Source organism: Scyliorhinus torazame, chromosome 19 (genome assembly GCF_047496885.1).
Source record: "Scyliorhinus torazame isolate Kashiwa2021f chromosome 19, sScyTor2.1, whole genome shotgun sequence".
Classification (NCBI taxonomy): Eukaryota; Metazoa; Chordata; class Chondrichthyes; order Carcharhiniformes; family Scyliorhinidae; genus Scyliorhinus; species Scyliorhinus torazame.
Window position 1 is genome coordinate 131682448 of NC_092725.1, and position 23434 is coordinate 131705881.

At 46.2% G+C, this 23434-nt stretch overlaps 2 protein-coding genes across 9 annotated transcripts in view; one reads left to right on the top strand and one right to left on the bottom strand.

Moving 5' to 3' along the window:
- Positions 1 to 5474, top strand: part of ankrd26 (ankyrin repeat domain containing 26) — a 167376-nt gene extending 161902 nt beyond the window's left edge. For 7 of the 8 annotated variants that reach the window (XM_072485228.1, XM_072485229.1, XM_072485233.1 and 4 more), the window contains 2 exons: positions 2448 to 2493; positions 4701 to 5474. In XM_072485228.1, coding sequence (XP_072341329.1) covers positions 2448 to 2493; positions 4701 to 4849 — 195 coding nt within the window. In that variant the 3' untranslated portion in view covers positions 4850 to 5474. The remainder of the gene's footprint in view (positions 1 to 2447; positions 2494 to 4700) is intronic. The other variant, XR_011936562.1, reaches the window with a different exon arrangement.
- Positions 5475 to 11797: 6323 nt separating this feature from the next.
- On the bottom strand, positions 11798 to 19617 carry lsm8 (LSM8 homolog, U6 small nuclear RNA associated). Its single transcript, XM_072485236.1, has 4 exons — positions 19473 to 19617; positions 16499 to 16539; positions 13527 to 13654; positions 11798 to 12120 (listed from the first exon to the last, which is right to left on the bottom strand). Exons 1-4 carry the CDS (start codon positions 19501 to 19503, stop codon positions 12030 to 12032), a joined length of 291 nt encoding a protein of 96 aa, XP_072341337.1. The 5' UTR covers positions 19504 to 19617; the 3' UTR covers positions 11798 to 12029.
- Between the last annotated feature and the right edge of the window lie 3817 nt (positions 19618 to 23434).

A 23434-nucleotide genomic window follows, 5' to 3' on the forward strand; every position in this document is an offset into this window, starting at 1 on the left:
CTAGGACCACTCTTATCCTTGTCCACCAGTACCGCCTCTTCCCTAGTTGGACTGTCTACATATTGTTTTAAGAAGCCCTCCTGGATGCTCCTTACAAACTCTGCCCCATCTAAACCCCTGGCACTAAGTGAGTCCCAGTCAATATTGGGGAAGTTGAAGTCTCCCATCACCACAACCCTGTTGTTTTAACTCTTTTCCAAAATCTGTCTACCTATCTGCTCCTCTATCTCCCGCTGGCTGTTGGGCGGCCTGTAGTAAACCCCCAACATTGTGACTGCACCCTTCTTATTCCTGATCTCTACCCATATAGCCTCACTGCCCTCTGAGGTGTCCTCCCGTAGTACAGCTGTGATGTCCTCCCTAACCAATAGCGCAACTCCGCCACCCCTTTTACATCCCCCTCTAACCCGCCTGAAACATCTAAATCCTGGAACGTTTAGCTGCCAATCCTGCCCTTCCCTCAACCAGGTCTCTGTAATGGCAACAACATCATAGTTCCAAGTACTAATCCAAGCTCGAAGTTCATCTGCCTTACCCGTAATACTTCTTGCATTAAAACATATGCACTTCTTCAGGCCACCAGACCCGCTGTGTTCGGCAACTTCACCCTGTCTGCTCTGCCTCAGAGCCATACTGTCCCTATTCCCTAGTTCTCCCTCAATGCTCTCACCTTCTGATATATTGCTCCCGTGCCCACCCCCCTGCCATACTAGGTTAAACCCTCCCGTGTGACACTGGCAAACCTCGCGGCCAGGATATTTATGCCTCTCCAGTTTAGATGCAACCCATCCTTATATAGGTCACACCTGCCCTGGAAGAGCTCCCAGTGGTCCAGATAATGGAAACCCTCCCTCCTACACCAGCTGTTTAGCCACGTGTTTAGCTGCTCTATCTTCCTATTTCTAGCCTCACTGGCACATGGCACAGGGAGTAATCCCGAGATTACAGCCCTAGAGGGGGTTGTCTTTTAACTTTCTGCTTAGCTCCCTGAACTCCTGCTGCAGGACCTCATGCCCCTTCCTGCCTATGTTGTTAGTACCAATATGTACAACGACCTCTGCCTGTTTGCCCTCCCCCTTCAGGATGCCCTCTACCCGTTCTGAGACATCCTGGACCCTGGCACCAGGGAGGCAACATACCATCCTGGAGTCTCTTTCACGTCCACAGAAGCGCCTATCTGTGCCCCTGACTATAGAGTCCCCTATCACTATTGCTCTTCTGCGCTTTGACCCTCCTTTCTGAACATCAGATCCAGCCGTGGTGCCACTGCTCTGGCTGCTGCTGTTTTCCCCTGATAGGCTATCCCCCCCGACAGTATCCAAAGGGGTATACCTGTTCGAGAGTGGGACAACCACAGGGTATTCCTGCACTGACTGCCTGCCCTTTCTGGTGGTCACCCGTTTCTCTGCCTGCACCTTGGATGTGACCACATTTATATAACTGCGATCTATGACGCTTTCTGCCACCTGCATGCTCCTAAGTGCATCCAATTGCTGCTCCAACTGTGAGGAGCTCCAGTTGGGTGCACTTTCTGCAGATGAAGCCATCCGGGACGCTGGGAGCCTCCCGGACCTGCCACAACTCACAGTCAGAGCACTGCACCCCTCTAACTGACATTGCGTCAATTAATTAGTAAATTCAAGTTAAAAGTTTTTTAAAAATTTAATTTTTTTTTAAAGTTACTGTTAACTATCTGTTTCCTAATACTAGATTTCTACTATAAATGTGAAAGCTAAATACAGTACTCTCCGATCTCTGGCTTAGATACCCCTCTAAATTATAATTAATTAATTATGTTTAATTAGTTTACCAATGCTTAATTTCTTTAATTTAGTGTAGATTCCCAACCAGCCACTCAGGTCACAGTTTTTCTGTGATGTCACTTCAGTTCTCTCTTCCCCCCCCCCCCCCCCCCCCCTCACACACACAATTTGAAAAGTAAAAATGAGTAAAAATCACTTACTTACTTTCTGAGGGTCTCAGATGCTCAGATCCAGTTAATCCCATCATTTTCCAAATGGACAAATCTTAGAATTCTAATGGATTTCTTTGTATTTATTACTATTTGTGGGACCTGCTGAGGCATTTAAACATGGGCAGAAAATGGAAGGAGAAGCCAGCTCAGCAAGGCCACTGGAAAGTATCAGCATAGTATGAGTACTGTTAATTTTTATAAATAGTTTAACTGGAACTTTAGGAAAGAAAAATGATTTATGCTATAGGCTTTATTTCATTCTGCGATTAAGGCATCCTCTATATACCCATGATAGTGGACCAGCACCCATTATAAGTGATCTGTCTAACTAGAATATGTGCAATTCTAACTGATCTATCACATACTATTAAATACATAATTGGTTCTTAACTAATTTAGTTCTTAAATTGCACTTCCTCAATGGTTTGTTTCATCAAATTGCATTAATCTGTTTAAAATGTTATTGTTTCAGATGCAGGAAGCATTGCAAAAGAATATTTCCAAAGAACTTGTTCAAGGTAAATGATAACCATTTCATGTTAAGTACTGAAATAATTATAAAAAGTTTACTGATAATTCAAAGTTGCTTTTTTTTAAAAATTGAATTACCCAGTAATTCAAAATCACATTAAAATACCAGAGATTTTTGTTCATACAATTTGATATCAAATTATCCAACAATTACCACTTTGAATTGTTACCATAACTCTTAGGTGCAGTAAAGGAGAATTGTTTTTTGTTGCATGTTTTTATACAACATTGCCAAGTGACATTTTATATATCATTAGTGCTGATCTAGAATCATGAATACAGGTTGCTATAAATATTGAATTGTGCGTGCCTCACTATCGCCATTTTTTCATTTAATAGACAGTTACCCTGTTTTTTTTCTCCTTTATTGATTCTCGGGGTGTGGGTATCACTGGCAAGGCCAACATTAGTTGCCCATTCCTAACAGCCCTTGAACTGAGTGGCTTGCTAGGCAATTTCAGAGGACAGTTCAGGGTCAACCACATTGATGTGGGTCTGAAGTCAGATGTAGGCCAGACCAGGTAAAGATGGCTGAAGACACCTGATACGTCTCAGCTGTAATACTGAAGACTTGTGCTCCAGAACTAGCTGTGCTGTTCCATTATGGTTAGAACACTGGCATCTACATGACAATGTGAAAAAATCTCCATTTGGAAGTCATATTTAGCAAAAGGAAGACAGTTGTGATTGTTGGATGTCAATCATCTCAGCTGCAGTTTCTCAGAGTAGTGACCCTCGGCTCATTCATAATGAGCTGCTTCAACAATACCTTTCGTCCACCATAAGGTCAGAAGGTAGGATTTTTGCTGATGATTGCAGTGTTCAGTATTGTTCGACACTGAAGCAGTCCATGCCCACATGCAGCAAGACCTGGACATCATTCAGGCTTGGGCTAATAAATAGCAAGTAACATTCACACTATGAGTGCCAGGCAATGACCATCTATAACGAGAGAAAATCAAACCGTCTTCCCATTGTTAACACCCTGGAAGTAACTGGAAACGTGACTGGACCAGCGGGTCATAGGCTCTGAATTCTGAAGTGACCAGCTCATCTCCTGACTCCCCGCTAGATTGGTGCCCCATCCACCATCTTAAATATTCCTCTTCCGACCACCAGAGCTCAGTGGCTGCAGTGTGCACCGTCCACAAGATGGAGTGCAGCAACGTGCCATGGCTCTTCCGACAGTCCCAAATCACTGACCTCGACCACTGATAAAGACAAGGGCAGCTGATGCGTGTGACACCGCTACCTACAAATTTTCTTCCCAAGTCACACCATCCTGACTAGTAATTATATTAGGTTCCTTCACTGTCACTGGGTCAACATACTGGAACTCCCTCCTAAAACCACATGAACAGCAATGCTACAAGAAGTTGGCTGACCACCATTTTCCCAACAGCAATTAGGATGGTTAACAAATGCTGAACTTGCCAAAACCGCTCCCATCCTATGAATGTTTTTTTTAAATAATTTCTGCCACCCCTGTGACAAACTTGACACATGGATATTGTCAGTGAAAACTAAGTCAGAATATGCAGTTAGATAAATAGGGAAAATAATATGACAACAAAGATGTACAGGTTAGGTGGATTGGCCATGCTAAATTGCCCCTTAGTATCCAAAAAGGTTAGGTGGGGTTACTGGATTACAGGGATAGGGTGGAGGTGTGGCTTAAGTAATCTTTCCAAGGGCCAGTGCAGACTCGATAGACCAAATGGCCTCCTTCTGCACTGTAAATTCTATGAGGAGGAGTTAATATAGTGTTCCCTAACAGCACAAAACAAGGCATCCAGCATTGTTTGAAAAGGGATTGAGTTGGTGACCATAGGCATCAAAAATATAGATTTTGAAGAGGTTTCTAAAGAGGTGAAAGGAGTGCGGGGGGGGGGGGGGGGGGGGTGGTATGGTTGGAAGAGAATTCCAGAGTAGTGGGACCAAGGAGGGGCTATGAGGGGCAGCAGGATGAATGGAAAAGAGGCCAGACAGAAAATACATCCTGGAATGTAGGGCTGAGGGGCGTTGGAGAGGTAAGTTTGTCAGGTTTCAGTAATCAAAAGCACGATTGGATTAAATGCATTGACATAAATTTGCTATGAGAATATGGATGACCAAGGATAGTCTACAGGAAGAATTGCAATGTGAAAATAAGTCCAGATTCATTTGCTAACTAATTTCTACATCTGCGTTCTAGCCACTGCTGACTTGGATAGAGGATCTACACGTGTCTCGCCTCTGGGGTCTGCTGCTGGCTCCCTAAAGAGCATAAACCAAGATCAGGACCCTGTCACTAAAGCCACAGAACAATACCTGGAGGTTCTAAAGAAAAATTACATGCTTTGAATATTTAAAAAAAAAAAAAAAAATTCTATGAACTTTATGCACAAAAGCAGGTCAAAATAACAGTGCAAAGCTGTCCAATGTGAGAATTTTACAAGTACAAAATGCTGTTTTAAATGTAACATTCCATGATTTGATTAACTGATCACAAAAACATGGAAGGTTATTTTGCAGCATAGATTTCTGCAATTATATTTGCTCAGGAGGAACTTTTTATATCTATTTAAAATTATTGTACAGAACTGTTAATTTTATTTGTTACAAATCACATTTGACCAGACCAATTTTAATAGTCTCATTGAGGGATCACAGTTTTCCTGTGTCAGTGTATTACAACTATTGAACAAGGTCCAATTAATTGAACATTCCATAGTCTGAATTAGTGTATGAAATTGCACAACTACAAGCATTTTATCGAAGAGCATTTTTGCCACACGTTGTAAAGTTGGCTGTTTGTGAATATTAGCTTGGTTAAAATGTCCTATGTGGTAATGTCCATTCCATTGTGATACAGTACTGTACACTAGTTTTTGTAAAATAGTGCCAAGACTTTATCGACGTGAGTTTTAGTACATACATTAAAGGTATTGCATTGCACAACTATTTCAACATTAAACATTAATGTTTACTTCTGGGACGCAATGTTGTTTATTTCATGAATACTTATTACTGAACACTAAAAGAGTTGGTAAACGCTTTTATTTATTCTCCTCAAACTCGGAATGCGAAAGAAACCGCCAACCAGGTGAGTGAAGCAATAGCAACTTGACTCTTGGGTTTTATGTGTGTATTTTCCTCAGATCTTCATAAAGAACCCCTCTTTGCAACTCAAGAGACTGTGTTCACCTCTTGCACCTTATAAAAGCAGGAATGTGACCTGGTACAATTTCCATTACTCTGGACTCCAGTGCGGTTGAGCAATTTTATTGGGAAGGATAACCTACAGAATTAAGCAATTGGATTTTGCTCAGTTGGGATTAATTGCTATTGACTAACTCCTGAGCGTCTTGGCCCAGGGGGATGAAGCAATCAATCATCGGACGTAGAAACGTTACACTAGTTCCATAAAATTGGCAAACGGTACTTCAAAATTCAGGTGCTTTTTTTAAGCATAGTCTTTTTAAAAAAGGACAACATTATTTGGATACCTGCTAGAATTTCTGCCACTGGTGCTCTTAAAAACTCGCAAGGGTATATAGCAGAGTGGTTATATTACTGGATGTGGCCGAATGATCTGGAGACAGGAGTTCGAGTTCCACCACAGAAGCTGAGATGTTCAGACTCGTTAATTAATTAAATAAAAAGCTAGTATCAGTAATGGTGACTATGAAACTGTTAGATTGTCATTAAAAAAATACCCAGCTGATTTTAAATCTCGTGCTGTTACCCAGTGGCTCCAGATCCAATACAATTGAATTTTAACTGTCAGGACCCATGGCCCTTGTTGTATCCAGAGCATTCAGGCCTTTCTTATATCTTAAAGAGTGAATAGAATTGGCTGAAGACTGACTTCAGTGGACACCTCAAGGGGAAACTCCAAAATGATTTGTCGACTTGAAACTTCTGGCTTCAGTCTGACTTGCACTTGCATGCTGGGCTCTGCTATCACCGAGGATGGGTGTGTTCAGGGAGCAACCCCCCCCCCCCCCCCTTCAATTACCCGCCACCAAACACAACTGAATGTGGCACAACTGCTGAGCTTTTATCTGCATTAAAATTGATATGAAAATCTGTAGAAATAAAACTGGACAGAAGAAATCAAATTGACCTCGGCACCAGACTCAAACACAACAGGGGCACAACCAGCCTCTGAAAAGGTCTCCTCTTCAACATCTGGGGTCTTGACCTAAAAGCTATTCCACAGTTAATGTTGCAAACCTGTATCCTGTCCCATTGAAGGTGATGGAACAGTGATATACAGGAGAGGGTAGCCCTGGGAATCCTCAACATTGGCTCCAGGCCCCGTTGCATCAGGTCAACCATAGGCTGAAAACCTCCTGCTGATTGCCATCAACTGCCCTCCCTCAACTGATGAATCCGTATTCCTCCATGTTGAACACCATTTGGAAGAAGCACCGACAGGAACAAGGGCACACAATGGTGGGGGAACATCAATCTCCATTAGCAGGAGTGGCTCAGTAGCACCCCACTGCTGACTTGAGTTGTTAGTCCTATAGAATGTAACTACCTGGCTCTGCTTGCAGATGTTGTGAAAACCACTCTACCTTAACCCCATCTCCATGATCTTGTTGCATACAGTATTAGCAGAGGTGATCACCAGCGTGGCTGCATAGCAACCTGAAAGTCTCCACACCAGCTGTACAGCCAGTCCCATTATGGCACAGTTAAATAAATCACCCACACTCAAAAAAACGTCAGAACAGTTAACCACTGCAATCCTGCGGAGACAAAGTCACACTGAGGAACTACCAATGTGCAAAATGGAACCGTTTCAGAACAGATGGCAACTGAAAACTGTACCTGAGGCATTGTGGGCCTTCAGCAAAATCATGTTCAACCACACATTGTAACCTCATGGCCTGGCATATTACCTACTCCTACCATTACGGGTAGCACAAGTGGATAGCACTGTGGCTTCACAGCCCCAGGGTCGATTCCCTGCTGGGTCACTGTGAGGAGTCCACGTTCTCCCCATGTCTGCGTGGGTTTCCTCCGGGTGTTCCGGTTTCCTCCCACAGTCCAAAGACGTGCAGGTTAGGTGGATTGGCCATGATAAATTGCCCTTCGTGATCAAAAAGGTTAGGAGGGGTTATTGGGTTAGGGGGATAGGGTGGAAGTGAGGGATTAAGTTGGTTGGTCCAGATTCGATAGGCCGAATGGCCTCCTGCACTGTATGTTCTATGTATGTTATTATCAAGCCAGTGGACCAGCCCTGGCTCTGAGTGGAGAAGAGCATGCCAGGAGCAGCACCATGCATACCGACAAATGAGATACCAACTTGGTGAAACTGCAACTGAAACAACAACATGCATGTTAAATAGCAGACGTAGCACCCTATAAATTGAGCTAAGCGATCCCACAATCAACGGATCAGATCAAAGCTCTGCAGTCCAGCTGCATGCAGACATGAATGGTGGTAGACAGAAACTACTAATGGGTGGAGAAGGCGACATGAACTTCCCCAACCTCCATGATAATGGAGTCCAGCACCTGTGTGCAAAGGACAAGGCGGGCATTTTTCAGCCATCCTCAGTCAGAAATCATCTCCTCTGAAGGTCCTACCCTCACAGAAGCCATTTCTCAACCTATTCAATTCAGTCAACATAACATCAAAAGGTTGAGCACACTGAATAAAGTAAAAGCAACACAACACAACATACCTGCTGCAGTACTGAAGACTTCTGCTCCAGAATTAGCCAAGCTTTTCCAGCACAGCTACAAAACAGGCACCAAGATAAAGGGAAATGTTGATCCAGGTATGTCCTGTCCTGAAAAAGCAGGATAAATCCAATCCAGCAAATTAATGCCCGTCAATCTACACTCAGTCTGTAGCAAAGTGATGTTGACAGTGCTGTCAAGCAGCACTTAGCAAAACCTGCTGGTGTCATACCCAAGACAAAGAAAAATGTTGTGGTCAGTGGAGACCGATTATCTCGGTCCGAGGATGGTGCTGTAAGAGTTCCTTGGAGCATTTTCCTAGGTTTTATTTACAAGCTTCCCTCCATCGTAAGGTCAGAAATAAGGGTGTTTACTGATGGTCATAGCGTTCACTTCGATATGTCCATGAGTACAGCTCCGACAGTCAAAAGGGCAACATGGTAGCATAGTGGTTAGCACTATGGCTTCACACTGCCAGGGTCCCAGGTTCGATTCCCGGCTCACAGTCTGCAGTCTGCATGGGTTTCCTCCGGGTGTTCCGGTTTCTTCCCACAAGTCCCGAAAGACGTGCTATTCGGTAATGTGGACACTGAATTCTCCCTCTGGTGCAGGAATGTGGCGATTAGCTTTTCACAGTAACTTCAATGCAGTGTTAATGTAAGCCTACTTGTGACAATAAAGATTATTATTCTAAAAAAGCTTGGGGCCATCCAGGATGAAGCTGTCTGCTTGATCGGCACCGTAAACATTCATTTTCCCTCCCATTTGGGCACTGAATCTTGAGTGCACTATCTGTAAGATGCACTGCAGCAATTCACCAAGGCTTTATTAATAACTTCCAAATGCACAACCTCTACAACTCTGACCTCCCAAGTTCCCTGCCAATTCCACACCATCCTGACTTTGAAATATATCACCATTCCATCATCATTGCTGGGTCGACATCCTGGAACTCCCATCACTAACACTTTTGAGAGTACCTTCACCACACAAACTACAGAGGTTCAAGAAGACAGCTCATTACCTCAAGGGAAATCAGGTGGGCAATAAATACTGGCCCCGCTAGCAACCCCACCCCCATACAGTCTGAATTAATTGAAAAGAAATTAGTGCTTCCATGAAGCAGATGGCCAACGGGCCCACCAATTTGAAACAGCTGGTTTTCCTGCAATCATAAATTTAGTCCTTGGAAGGGGGTGAATTCAAAAGGTTCTGCAACCAGACATTGAGCACTTGGATCCAGAGTTTGCATATTCCAAAGTTTTCTCCTATCCCCTCGTCGACCAGTTATGCCAATCCTGGCATGTTATTTCCATAGCCTGGGAATTGTGACTGGGCGAGTTGTGAAAGTGTCCAGCAGAGGAAGTCCTGTTCCACTATTGTTATAAAGGTAGAACAACATTGTGGATTTTGTGTTCTGCTAATGAAAAATATATTAAAGCTAGTATTGTTTCATCGTGTTCAATTCAGATTTGCAAAGCAGACAGTCTGGACCCCCAGGATAACCAAACTAATAATTTAACTACCTAATCAGAACTATGGCTCCAAACATCTTGGCAATCCTTATTTTTGTGTTGTGAACATCAAGTTCTCTCGGGATTATACAGCTGTAGCTCACTTAAGAGTATTAGTTCTTCATTTTCTCAACAGTTAAAAGTTGACTTTTCCAGAGGCTGTGTTTCTTTTAAAGATTACAAAAAGGCATTTTATTTTGAGTTCTGCAGACTTCATTCCACACTTTCAGATCCCCCTCAGCATTACTGCAATAAATTACTTTTACCTTGGGCGAACTTACCACTATTCCCCACCTCCTTTGCCACTTCATCCTGCGTTTCAACTTGCCTTCTTATGCCGAGGTAAGTTATTTAATGGATTAATCTCAAGCCAGCCGCCTATGTTCCTCTTTTGCTGAGCACAGATTGTGTGCCATTTGCAATTTTCTTCCAAGGTAAAATGTGTAATTTCTTCTCATTTTGTTTACATCGCAATCTAATGTAATGGAGTTGAGTATTTTTTGCTTGCTGTTAAGTCCTTCGCAATTTAAGCTGATTGCTGCAATACAGAAATACTAGTGAAGCCTTCAGTGTAGTTTTGAGATTTTGCAGAGATCGCAAGTTCCAGGAAGACGGTTGTGTGGTGCAATGTGAAGAGTCCCTACTGCTCCGCCAGAGGCCCCGGGTTCAAATTCTGCTTGCTGACTTGGATGCCCAAGGAAGGTGCGTTTGTAATGCAGTTTGTCAAACAGTTTGTGTATCAACTTGTAAATCCTTCCAACATAAGGCAAGCTGTTAAGGAGACTCCTAGTCAGCCAACTGCAGGAGGCAATGGTAAACCACTGCAGTACTTTGTCAGGCATAAAAATGTACCCGAGGCATCGAACCTGAAGAGAGAGATATGATCCAGGACACCAAATCCTGAGGCAGCTCTTCCTTCCCTTTGTCCATAATGCAAATACTTTATGGGATGAAACATTCAATAACTGTGAATGGGGAGATGAGTGCCTCTCGTTAATGATTCATTTTCATCACCTGAAGATGGAGACTGGTTATATGTAAAATATTAAATAAATTTCATAAATCACCCCCTCCTCGGCATTCATTAGACAATCCACTAACCCTCAGAAACAAGAATCAGTGCGGTTTTCTTATGCTTTACCTGCTGTTACTTACCCTTAGATTACAGCTCAAAGAATCTGTGATAAAGTAAATTATAAGTAGTCTGGGAAAGGATCAAGTAAGAAAGGTTTAATAGTCTTGACGCTCCAATTCGGCAAGCATCCACAGTATTTTGGAAGAGAGTTCCAAACTTCCACTGCCTCTTCTGAAAAAACCCTTATCCACCGAGGAGTTCAACATGTTGACTGCCACAATGAATTATAGTTCGGAATCCAGTTCAAAATGCAGATCTGAGCCCCTGGAAAAAAATGTCACGTCTTCCAAAAACAAATTCAAAAGCATATATATTACCACTGTAAAATGAGTTCCCATACCATGAGACTCATGTTTTCTGGTAATAACTTGGCATGCTTTAGTACTGATTATATTTTAAAATATTTTCAGAGCTTTTGAGAAATCATCCAAAAAAATACAATCACAGCTTTCCAAAAACAACACAATTCACTCTGATATAGACTGATGACACTGGTATTAAAATGGGGCTATTTTGGAAACAATGCAATTGACATTGGCCAGGGAGGCCAAAGTAGAAGCAAAGGCTGGAAACCATGCATACAATTCTTCTGAAGACCTAGGCCTTTAATTTCAGATATTTTGGGGAGGATCTAAATAAGCAGCGAATGACATTTTTGGAGGAGTAGGATTATTTTTAAAAGATAAGCATTAAAGGAAGTACAGGATATTGAGGCATAGTTAATTAAATGTTGTCTCGCTTTGTTACAGAAACACGCAAGGCATTAAGCTGCCAGCCAGCACAAGCAACTAAATTTTACTGATCAGTTTGTAAATATGGAAACTGGACTTTGGTTGTGAGTACATTACTTTGCAAAAAAAATAAGTGATTAAATCATTACCAATTTAACTAAAATTGCTCAAATAAATTTCTGGAGCTGAGCAAAAGAAAAAGCATGCTTACGTACAATTAATCAATACTGCGTTTAATTTAAAATTGTATTTTAAGTTTATTTTCCATTCATCAGCAAGAACTGAATACAATCAAGTTTTAAGAAATATTTATGTACATATTCAAAACTACAAAGACATAAAAATATTCAAATAGGAAATATTATTTCATCCTTCAGACGTCAAACTGCCTACATGCACTCTTGCGAAAGCATGTTTTCCACTCTCCTCAACGCCTGCCACATGTACAAAGTTCTTGTGTCTTTTTAGTGTACCACAGAATTTAAAGGCTCAGCTCTGATGTTTCCCAAATCCAACGCAGAATCTGTTTCTTCATCTATTTCACCAATCACTGCCCTGTGATACAAGAGGTCAATCGTGATTATGCATTCAATCTTGGGAACGTTCCATTTCAGCTCATCCGGCAAAATGATTGTACAAGCATCACACAAATAACTCCCAGTATAATTTAGAGATAATTCTCATTATTTACTGGAAACAAAGCAGTGAAAAACGCCAACGTTAATCTTGTGTCACAAGTAGGCTTAACGCTGCAATGAAGTTACTGTGAAAATCCCCTAGTCGCCACACTATGGCACCTGTTCGGGTACACCGAGGGAGAATTCAGTATGTCCGATTCACCTAACAAGTACGTCTTTCGGGACTTGTGGGAGGAAATCGGAGTGCCCGGAGGAAACCCACGCAGACCCGGGGAGAACGTCGACTCCTCACAGTGACCCGAAACTGCGTCCCTGGTGCTGTGAGGCAACAGTTCATCACTGTGCTACCATGCCGCCCATATTTGGTTTGATTTGATTTATTATTGTCACATGTATTAGTATACAGTGAAAAGTATTGTTTCTTGCATGCTACATAAACAATGCATACCGTACATAGGGAAGGAGAGACTGCAGAATATAATGTTACAGTTATAGCAAGGTGGTCAATGCATGGTCAATGCATTTTAGTTGTCAATTTTATACTTAAAAAGACCCTGGTAACAATTGCTCAATGCAACGTCTACTTTTGTTCCCAGAGGTTTTTATACTTTATGAGTAGCACCAGTTCAGAAGCTGGAAAATACTGAGGTTTCAGTAATTTTGTTGTTTATACTTAATTACTACATTTTCCCCATCACTAAATTAAATTGATCTGTTTTCCATCTTATTAAAATTGTAGAAAGCATTTTTTTAAAAATCTTTCACAGTACGTGGGCTTCACTGGCTAAGCCAGCAATTTTATTGCCCACCCCTAATTGCTTTTGCGAAGGTGACGAGTTGCCTTCTTGAACCGTTGCAGTCCATGAGGCATAGATACACCCACAGCGATGTTAGGGAAGGGGTTCCAGCCTTTTGACCCAGCGACAGTGAAGGAACGGCGATATGATATTGGTTCAAGTCAGTGTGTAGCTTGGAGGGGAACTTGCAGGTGGCAGTTTGCTTCTGTATCTGTTGCCTTGACCTTCTTGGTAATAAGAGGTCATCGGTTTGGAAGGTGTTGTTGAAGGAGCCTTCGTGAGTTGTTGCAATGCATCTTTGTAAAGATGGTACACAAACTGCTGTCATTGTAGGTCGGTGATGGAGGGAGGGGATATTGAAGATGAAAATGAAATGAAAATGAAATGGATGGGGTGCCAATCAAGTAGGCTGCTTTTCAAATAATATATAAAGCTTAATTAGTTTAAAATGTTATCAATGATTCAAAGAGAGCAGTTGGAGTGGTACCATTTGGTAGAAGAATCAATGTAATCCGCAAACACTTACACGTTGTCTCCTCGCACTATGTATAAGCCAAGTACAACTTGTTCCACGCCTTGTTGTGAACTAAATACTCGCTCATGACTCTCATCCAGGATTAGGTTAATTGTCTGGTCAAATCCTTTCAGGGTTCCCTGTGACAAGAAGCAACTGAAAGTTATTCAGAATTCCATACATTTGTGTGTAAAGACAAAGCTCCTGTTAGTTAAATAACAGTAACCTGTAATTTTGCCAACATTCTCATAAGACTTTACAAAATGCATCACTTGACAGCAACAAAACCGAGTCCACAACCCAAATTAAATACATGTCACGTAGACACCTGCAAAGAGCCGAATGAAAAATAGCTAGGGAGGAACGAAACGTTTTCCTGGCATAATTAAGACTTTGACACATGGGCTTGAAGATCAAAGTGTGCCCATTTTGCAGCATATGGGTCAGGAATTGATCCTGAACGTATTGACCTGAAGCATCGGGCCTCAATCATTGAGCCGATGAGCTGCAGAAACTTAATGCAGTTCACAACTGGCGTTTGGGTTGGGGATAGCAATCGGAGTGGATGGTGAGGGGATATGAGAGACAGGCAGGGAAGAATGAGAAGCCAAGACTGGGAGCCAGAAGTTGGTCTCAAAGGATTGTCAACCATCCAAATTGTATCAACAGCCATAAATGTTTTCACCGGGTTACAGGTTAACATGGAGGTCTTCTGCAGACCTCCAGTGGGTAGCATCCCTGCCTCTGAGCCAGAAGCTCCAGGTTCAAGTCCCACCCAGGACTTGATGGCCAAATGGGTTGCTAATCCTTCCAAACATGCCAATGGCTGCCCATAAGAGCGGGAGAGACTCCTTATCAGCCATGCTCGATGTGGAGTGGTGCCCCTCAAGTAAGCCTCTGGCAACGTGTTCCGGGAACCACTACCTTTGGAAACAGAGAAAAGTTTGCCTTAGTGCACAACCAGGTACGGAAAGAGAATTGGAACTGGATAGGTTAATACATTAATGAATGAAATTTCAACTGAACTAACCACCCAATATAAAAGCAAATTTAACTCAATGCCAAATTAATTTACCTCTGCAATTTCCAAAATACTTTGGAACTACACTATTAAAGGTAGACCAGGATGATAATAAAGATCTTGATCCAAAAAACTGTGTGGGCAACAAATTAAAGCAATGGCTATTTATTTAATGTCCTGGAATATATTAAGCTGGGAAAATAAAATACTTCCTTATCTAACACCCAGAATGTGGCTCACATTAATGCATTAGTGCTTCGCTATCTGACAATATTCATTTATCTTCTTAAATCATAACATTTTACATGACAGGAGGCTATTTGGCCTGACACTCTACCAGCTGAAACTGTTATTTGTTTAGTAACTTTCACACCACACAAATGCCAGGCAAAGACCATATCCAATAAGTGAATCAAACCATCTCCCCTTTGACATCCAATGGCATTATCATTACTGAATTACTATCAACATGCTGGGGGTTCCCATTGATCAGAAACTGAACCGGATCAGCCACATAAATATTACAAGACGGGTCAAAGGCTAGGAATCCTATGGCAAATAACTCATCTCCTGACTCCCCAAAGCCTGTCCACTGCCTCCAAGGCAAAAGTCAGGAGTGCAATGGAATATTTTCCACTTGCCTGGATGAGTGAAGCTCCAGCAACACTGAAGAAGCTCGACACTGTCCAGGACAAAGCAACCCATCCACAACTTTCACTCCCTCCACCACCGACACATGGTAGCAGCCTTATATACCATCTACAAGATGCACTGCAGTAACTCACCAAGCCTCCTTAGGCAGCAATTTCCAAAACCACGACCACTACCATCTAGAAGGACAAGAGCAGCAGATACCTGGGACCCCACCACCTGGAGGTTCCCCTCCAAGTCACTCACCATCTGACTTGAAAATATATCACTGTCGCTGGGGCAAAATCCTGGAACTCCCTCCCTAACTGCACTGTGGCTGTTCTTACACCACATGGACTGCAGCGGTTCAAGAAGGCAACTCACAACCACCTTCTCAAGGGTAATTAGGGACAGGAAACAAATGCTGGCCTGGCCAGTGACACCCACATTCCGTAAAAATGAATTAAAAAACTAGAAATGCTCAGTGGCAAGGTAGTTTTTTGCCAATTAATAATTCATTTTAAAAATTAAGGATTTTTTCTGTCCAATTAAGGGGCAATTTAGTGTGGCCAATCCACCTACCCTGCACATCTTTGGGTTGTGGGGGTGAAACCCACGCAAACACGGGGAGAATGTGCACACTCCACACGGACACTGACCTGGGGCCGGGATCAAACCCGGGTCCTCAGTGCCATAAGGCAGCAGTGCTAACCACTGCGACACCCATTTGCCAATTAACAATGGCTATATACAGGAGAGAGATTACTGCATGAACTGTATCATCTCGTCCTCCAGGATACAACCCAGCGGACCATTTTGTCAATCAGCACAGGTGAGCACCACCAGTGGACTGCTATGTATTCAGCAATCCTTCTTAGCATCAGTATAGACCTGGGAATGCTGAACACTGCAGTAGCTTCAACCATATTTGAAAGTCACTTTTACAAATGTGTTCAAGATTAAAACGTTGTTCCAGTTTTACAAGTAGCACCAGATGTTGTAGCCCCCTTTACTATTTGAACAGGCTGCTTCTCAGTTTTGTGCCTCGTGTGCAGGGAGAGCTAATTGCAAAACCTCCTGCTCCGCAGCTCCCAAGCCTGGTGAAATTTGGCCCACACTGGTCCAGTATGCAAAGCATCACCAGGGTCTCTCCAACTGATTGGCCAGGTTTCAATCTCAAGCATAAAGCTGGGTAGCCATAGTACACTGGGTCATTGAAGTCTTCCTTACCAACTGTGGTTATGTTAAACTAGAACTAGATTATTTTTATTTTTCCACAACCGAGATATCAATAACTTCATTAGTAAGATCTCCAAAATGAAGGTTAACTCACCACAATCATTCTTCCATCTGCTGTAACGACTGCAACAGTACCTGAAGACTCAAGTTAAGGTGAATATTGACTTTTGCCTCTCCTGCTTAATCAACCTTCTCAAAGGCAATTAGCGATGGGCAACAAATGCTAGCTGTGCCAGGGAAACATCCATCCCATGTAGGAATAAAAACAATCTATAGGTAAAGGTCAATTTCCATATTTTTGCTAACATCTGCATTACCTCCGTCCTCAACTCCACAGCCACCTCCCATGTTCTCATATTGCCTGACAACGAGTGGATATTTGGAGGGTCTCGACCCTCCCAACCACAACCCCATCCCCCGGCCATCTGGTGAACCAAATACCACACAACCTCGGTGCTAGATTTGACCCTGAACTCCAAATCCCAGATCCGATCTGTTGCCAAGGTAACATTGCGGCATCCATGATATAATTTGTCTCTTATTTCACTCCGACTGAAATCCTCATTCAAGCCTTCACGACGGCTGGACTCAATTTCTCCAACTCAACTCCCATCAATTTACATGGAAAATATTCAACTCTTCCAGTTTTCCAAGAGAAATCGTGTACTTCAATGGCACTAAAACTGTAAACATAACTTTGAAGTTTCAATCCTCGTTTACACCCATAAATTTAAGCCCCAGAGGAGGTGAATGTGTTAAGTGAGAAGATAAGAAATAAGAGCAGTGGACTATTCAACTCAAACTTGCTCCCCCATTCAGTAAGATCACAGTCAATCTTCGTCTTCAGCTATACTTCCTCACATCCTTTGATTACCTTAATATCTAAAAATCCACTGTTATTATTATTATACTCAATGGATGAGTATCCACAGCTCTCTGCAGTACAGAATTTCAACGGTTCACAATGTTTGAGTGAAGAAATTTGTTATTGCACTCCTAAATGGTTAACCACTTATTCCGAGGCTGTGTCCTAGTTCAAGACTCCCCCAAACAGGGGAAAACAACTTGTCCATAAGACATAGGAGCGGAAGTAAGGCCATTCGGCCCATCGAGTCCACTCCACCATTCAATCATGGCTGATTTCAACTCCATTTACCCGCTCTCTCCATAGCCCTTAATTCCTCGAGAAATCAAGAATTGATCAACTTCTGTCTTAAAGACACTCAACGTCCCGGCCTCCACCGCCCTCTGTGGCAATGAATTCCACAGACCCACCACTCTCTGGCTGAAGAAATTTCTCCTCATCTCTGTTCTAAAGTGACTCCCTTTTATTCTAAGGCTGTGCCCCCGGGTCCTAGTCTCCCCTGCTAATGGAAACAACTTCCCTACATCCACCCTATCTAAGCCATTCATTGTCTTGTAAGTTTCTATTAGATTGTCAAATCTTGTTTCAAGTAGATTATCTCTTATTCTTCTAAATTCTAGGAAATACAGGTTTAGTCTATTGAATCTCTCCAAGTAGGACAATTCCATCATCCCACACCCACAAATTAGTCTGGAGAACTTCGGTCCTCACTCCCTCCAAGCTGAGTAAAAGGAGACCAAAGCTAATACTCTAGCGGCAGTCTCACCAAAGTCCTGTACAACTGGAACAAGACTCCTTTGCTCCTAAAGATAATGTTAACAACGTGCAACTACAGAGAGCAAATACACTTTCACCTGAATAGTCACCAGAACATGCTGGTAGATAATGCCTCTGTATCCAACCGCAATCAGTATCAAGTCCGCTCAATACTCGGTCCATAAAAAAGAAAGAATCCTGCATGGTATTGCAGAGTTTATGGATATAACCGCCAGGAATCGCTCATGTCGATGATGCCAGCTCCAAATAATGTTAAATAAAAGCAGATTATTCCCCAGCTGAGTGAGACTGAGCACTGGGAGGGGAGGGGGGTTAAACCCAACTCGTTGCAGGGGGGGTGGTAACAGCGACCACTGCCATATATCCACTCCCATACATCCATGAGATGCAACTGAAAATCCCCGAGATGCCCAACATTCCCGAGACCCCCCAAATATGTGAGACCCTTCAAACATCACTTCACAATCCCCCCCCCAACATCCCCGACCACCCCCAACATCCCCGAGACCATCCCCGAGACCCCCCCCAACATCCCCGAGACCCCCCAAATATGTGAGACCCTTCAAACATCCCTTCACAATCCCCCGCCCAACATCCCCGAGACCTTCCCCGAGACCCCCCCCAACATCCCCGAGACCCCCCCAACATCCCCGAGACCCCCCCCCCAACGTCCCCGAGACCACCCCCAACATCCACGAGACCACCACCAACATCCCCGAGACCACCCCCACCATCCCTGAGACCCCCCCAACATCCCCGAGACCCCCCAACGTCCCCGAGACCACCCCCAACATCCCCGAGACCCCCCAACGTCCCCGAGACCCCCCCAACATCCGAGACCCCCCCAACGTCCCCGAGACCCCCCCAACGTCCCCGAGACCCCCCCAACGTCCCCGAGACCCCCCCAACATCCCCGAGACCACCACCAACATCCCCGAGACCCCCCAACATCCCCGAGACCACCACCAACATCCCCGAGACCCCCCAACATCCACGAGACCCCCCAACATCCCCGAGACCACCACCAACATCCCCGAGACCCCCCAACATCCCCGAGACCCCCCCAACATCCCCGAGACCACCACCAACATCCCCGAGACCCCCCAACATCCTCGAGACCCCCCAACATCCCCGAGACCCCCCAACATCGCCGAGACCCCCCAACATCCCCGAGACCCCCCAACATCCCCGAGACCCCCCAACATCCCCGAGACCAACCCAAAAATCACTGAGAACATCCCCGAGATGCCCCAAAATCTCAGAGACCACCCCAAAATCCCTTCCCAATTCCCCGGGTCTCTCCTCCACCCTCCCCGGGCGCCTGCAGGAGGCGGTTGGTGTAAGTCTCCCCCGGGCAGGAGGCGGTTGGTGTAAGTCTCCCCCGGGCAGGAGGCGGTTGGTGTTCTCCCCGCGCCGTGCAGGATACGGTTGATGTAAGTCTCCAGGGCCGAGGTCATGCTGCTGCTGCTGCTGCTGCTGCCGAGCGGCGGCTCCGGCCGGAAACTCCCGCTCTCCGCGCCGAGGCTGCTGGGTAAAGCAGGCCAGAGCTGCCGAGCGCCGAGCAGCCGGCCAGGCAGGAGCGATGGAAGGCCGAGTGGCCCCTCCCCCCCAAGGGATCAGCCTGGGAGCCCCCCCCCCCCAGGAGGGATCAGCCTGTGAGGCCCCTCCCCCACCCCCCAGAGGGATCAGCCTGGGAGCCCCTCCCCCACCCCCCCCGGAGGGATCAGCCTGGGAGGCCCCTCCCCCCCCCCCCCCCCGGAGGGATCAGCCTGGGAGGACCCTCCCCCACCCCCCCAGAGGGATCAGCCTGGGAGGACCCACCCCCAAGGAGGGATCAGCCTGGGAGCCCCCCCCCCCGGAGGGATCAGCCTGGGAGGCCCCTCCCCCACCCCCCCAGAGGGATCAGCCTGGGAGGACCCCCCTCCCCCGAAGGGATCAGCCTGGGAGCCCCCCCCCGCCCCAGGAGGATTCAGCCTGGGAGCCCCCCCCCCCTCCCGGGGGGGGATCAGCCTGGGAGGACCCACCCCCAAGGAGGGATCAGCCTGGGAGTCCCCCCCCCCCCGGAGGGATCAGCCTGGGAGGCCCCTCCCCCACCCCCCCCCCCAGAGGGATCAGCCTGGGAGGACCCCCCTCCCCCGAAGGGATCAGCCTGGGAACCCCCCCCCCCCTCCCGGGGGGGATCAGCCTGGGAGGCCACCCCCCAGAGGGATTAGCCTGGGAGGAACCCCCCCCCCTCCCCGAGGGTTCAGCCTGGGAGACCCCCCCCCCTCCCGGAGGGTTCAGCCTGGGAGCCCCCCCCCCAGAGGGATCAGCCTGGGAGGCCCCTCCCCCACCCCCCCAGAGGGATCAGCCTGGGAGGACCCCCCCCCCGAGGGATCAGCCTGGGAGCCCCCCCCCCAGGAGGGATCAGCCTGGGAGGACCCACCCCCAAGGAGGGATCAGCCTGGGAGCCCCCCCCCGGAGGGATCAGCCTGGGAGGCCCCTCCCCCACCCCCCCAGAGGGATCAGCCTGGGAGGACCCCCCTCCCCCGAAGGGATCAGCCTGGGAGCCCCCGCCCCAGGAGGATTCAGCCTGGGAGCCCCCCCCCCCTCCCGGGGGGATCAGCCTGGGTGCCCCCATCCACCCAGGGATCAGCCTGGGAGGACCCCCTCGCTACCGGAGGGTTCAGAGCCCCCGCCCCCTCCCGGAGGGATCAGCCTGGGAGGCCACCCCCCAGAGGGATTAGCCTGGGAGGAACCCCCCCCTCCCCCGAGGGTTCAGCCTGGGAGACCCCCCCCCCCTCCCGGAGGGTTCAGCCTGGGAGCCCCCCCCCTCCCGGAGGGTTCAGCCTGGGAGGACCCCCCCCCCCCCCCGGAGGGATCAGCCTGGGAGCGCCCCCCACCCCCTGTTCTGCGGACAGTCCGGGCACATCGCCCCATTCATGAAAACGTAGAACATACGATAAATACACTAAATACATAGGCACAGGCATCGGGTGAAGCAGATCCTTTTAAGGCGCCGTGTCATCACGATCATTCAGTCTACGTTTAAGTTGGGACAAGCGGTGGGACTGAGAACAACACGCGCAAACAGTAGCTGTTCGAACCATTTTATAACGTACCGATTGAACAGGCCAGCAACACATAACTATTTACACAGGATCAAACACAGATGAAGCTGTTGCATAGCCCATCGCTTCCCCTCCATCCCTCCCGTTCTGTGCTTTAAAGGAGAAAAGCCAAAGACCAGCTGTAAACTAGTTCATTACATGGTCCTGAAGCCTTGTGCTTGGTTTGATCATGCACCCTGAGCACCTGATGGTGCCAGTTGGCTGTGCTGTAGGTGTTTCCTGGCTGTTGTTCTCAGCATTGACGGCGTGGGCTATTCCCTTGGTGTGCCCGTGGGTAGGGCTTGTAGCGTAAGCTTCTGGAGTAACCTCCATTTCCACTGGTGTATGGCGCCTCTATTTTAGGCTGGATGGCTGTGGCACAGTAGCATCTGCTGGTGCTAATTCAGATAAAGTAGGTGATGCCAGTTTCATACATAATGTGCACCGTAAAAAGCGACCACGTAACTGACTCCAGGGTATGGCTGTATACCAACCCCACCTTGTTGTGACTGTGTGTGCTCTGGATCCTGACCATTTGACCAGATGTTAGAGGGCCACGTCTGTGGGCATTGTGATCATAGGACATTTTTCCTCTTAATCAACATTCCACATTGATTTTATGTAGGAATTGTGATCCTGGTGCGCCTGGAGAATATTCACTGTGCTGACAAGGGCAGACCCTGGTATGTTTGCAGTAATCTGTGTGATCCGGGATATATTTCTCTTGAAGATGCTTGGCTGACCGTACCACTCATTCCGCCAGGCCATTGGACTGTTGGTATAGGGGGCTGCTCATGATATGCGCAAAGTCCCAGGTGTGTGCAAAGTTTCTCAATTCAGTGGCGATGAATTGGCAAATGTTGTCTGTCATGAATGTCTCTGAGGGATGCCGCGTGTGGTGACGTGTCTCTTGAGCTTGATGATGACTCTGTTACTCGTCATATTGGGCATGTAGCCGAGTTCAAACCACCCGGAATACAAAATAACTAGAACTAAATGTTGTTTACCCTTCCATCCAAAGATGCCAGCTGCTGTGAATGACAATGGGAGGCCCAGAACCCCCTGTAGGTGCAGCTAACCTTTGCTTGATGCAGCCTGAGTGCATTGCATGGTGCACATCTGGAGCCTTCCCTCTCCATGTCGATGTACATGGAGGGACAGTATCTTTGATCCTGTGTCTGGTTCCTTCCAAGCCAGGGTGCCCCAGTTGAAGTTGTTGGGTATAATACATCTGGCGAGAAGCAGGGCTGTCAAATCGCTGGCCACGCCGTATCAGTCCATCCTGTGCAATTATAGTTCATCTCTGATGGTGAAGAATGTATGGAGCTTGTGCGGAAGCTCCCTTAAAGACTCAGGCCAGCCTCTCATGATGATGTCCGCCTTTGGAACATATTTGAGTTTCTGGATTATGGGAGAGGACAGCATCTCTATGGTTGTGATGTCCATGCCTTCCTCACGATCTGCCTGGTAGAAAAGCTCTGCAACGGACTTCAGTCACGTACAGCTCCTCGCCACGTTTGTAGAAGACATTGAGATTGTAGCTTTGCAGCTTTAGTGTGCCCTACAGACATGCAGGCGCAATGTGGAGAGGCTTTTCCAAGATAGGTATGAGCGGCTGATGATCTGTTTCAACAATTGCAGGATAACTAAATAATCATGAAATCTCTGGCAGGCGAAGACTAGGGTGAGGAGTTCCTTTTCAATCTGTGCATAACGAGCCTTAGTGTCAGTGAGGGCCCTTGATGCAAAGGCTAGTGTTCTGCCATCCTGGATGCAGACTGCACCAGGTTCATGCAGGGAGCTATCTGCTGGAGAGGTACGGGTGCTCAAATGTCAAAGTATTGTAGCCTCGGTGGGGCTGAGTGCCTGTTTGAGTCTGTTGACGATCGCTGTGTGGGGCTGAGAAGCTGGCAAAGGGATCCAGTGACCTCACTGACACAGAATAAACTTACAAAGATCATTTGTTATACCAAGGAAGCAGTGTAAAGCGTGATTGTCCACTGGGGTGGCCATCTGTCAAATAGCTGTTGTCTTGTCTGGATCTGGCTTCACATCATCGGTGGTGAGTAAGTGACCCATATAGGGAACCTGGTTGACCCTGAATCTGCTTTTAGCAGTGTTGTGGGAAAATTAACCACTTCAGGAGTCAGACTTGTTGTGTCCAATTAGTGCAGTTTATTGTTACACAAAGCTTTGGGAGAAAGCGTACGTATCCCGCGGTACGGTAGCCAGCCTTTCTCGTGGTTTGAATGGCAGTCATTCATTTTATACTTTGGGTTCACAATGGGCCCAGATACAA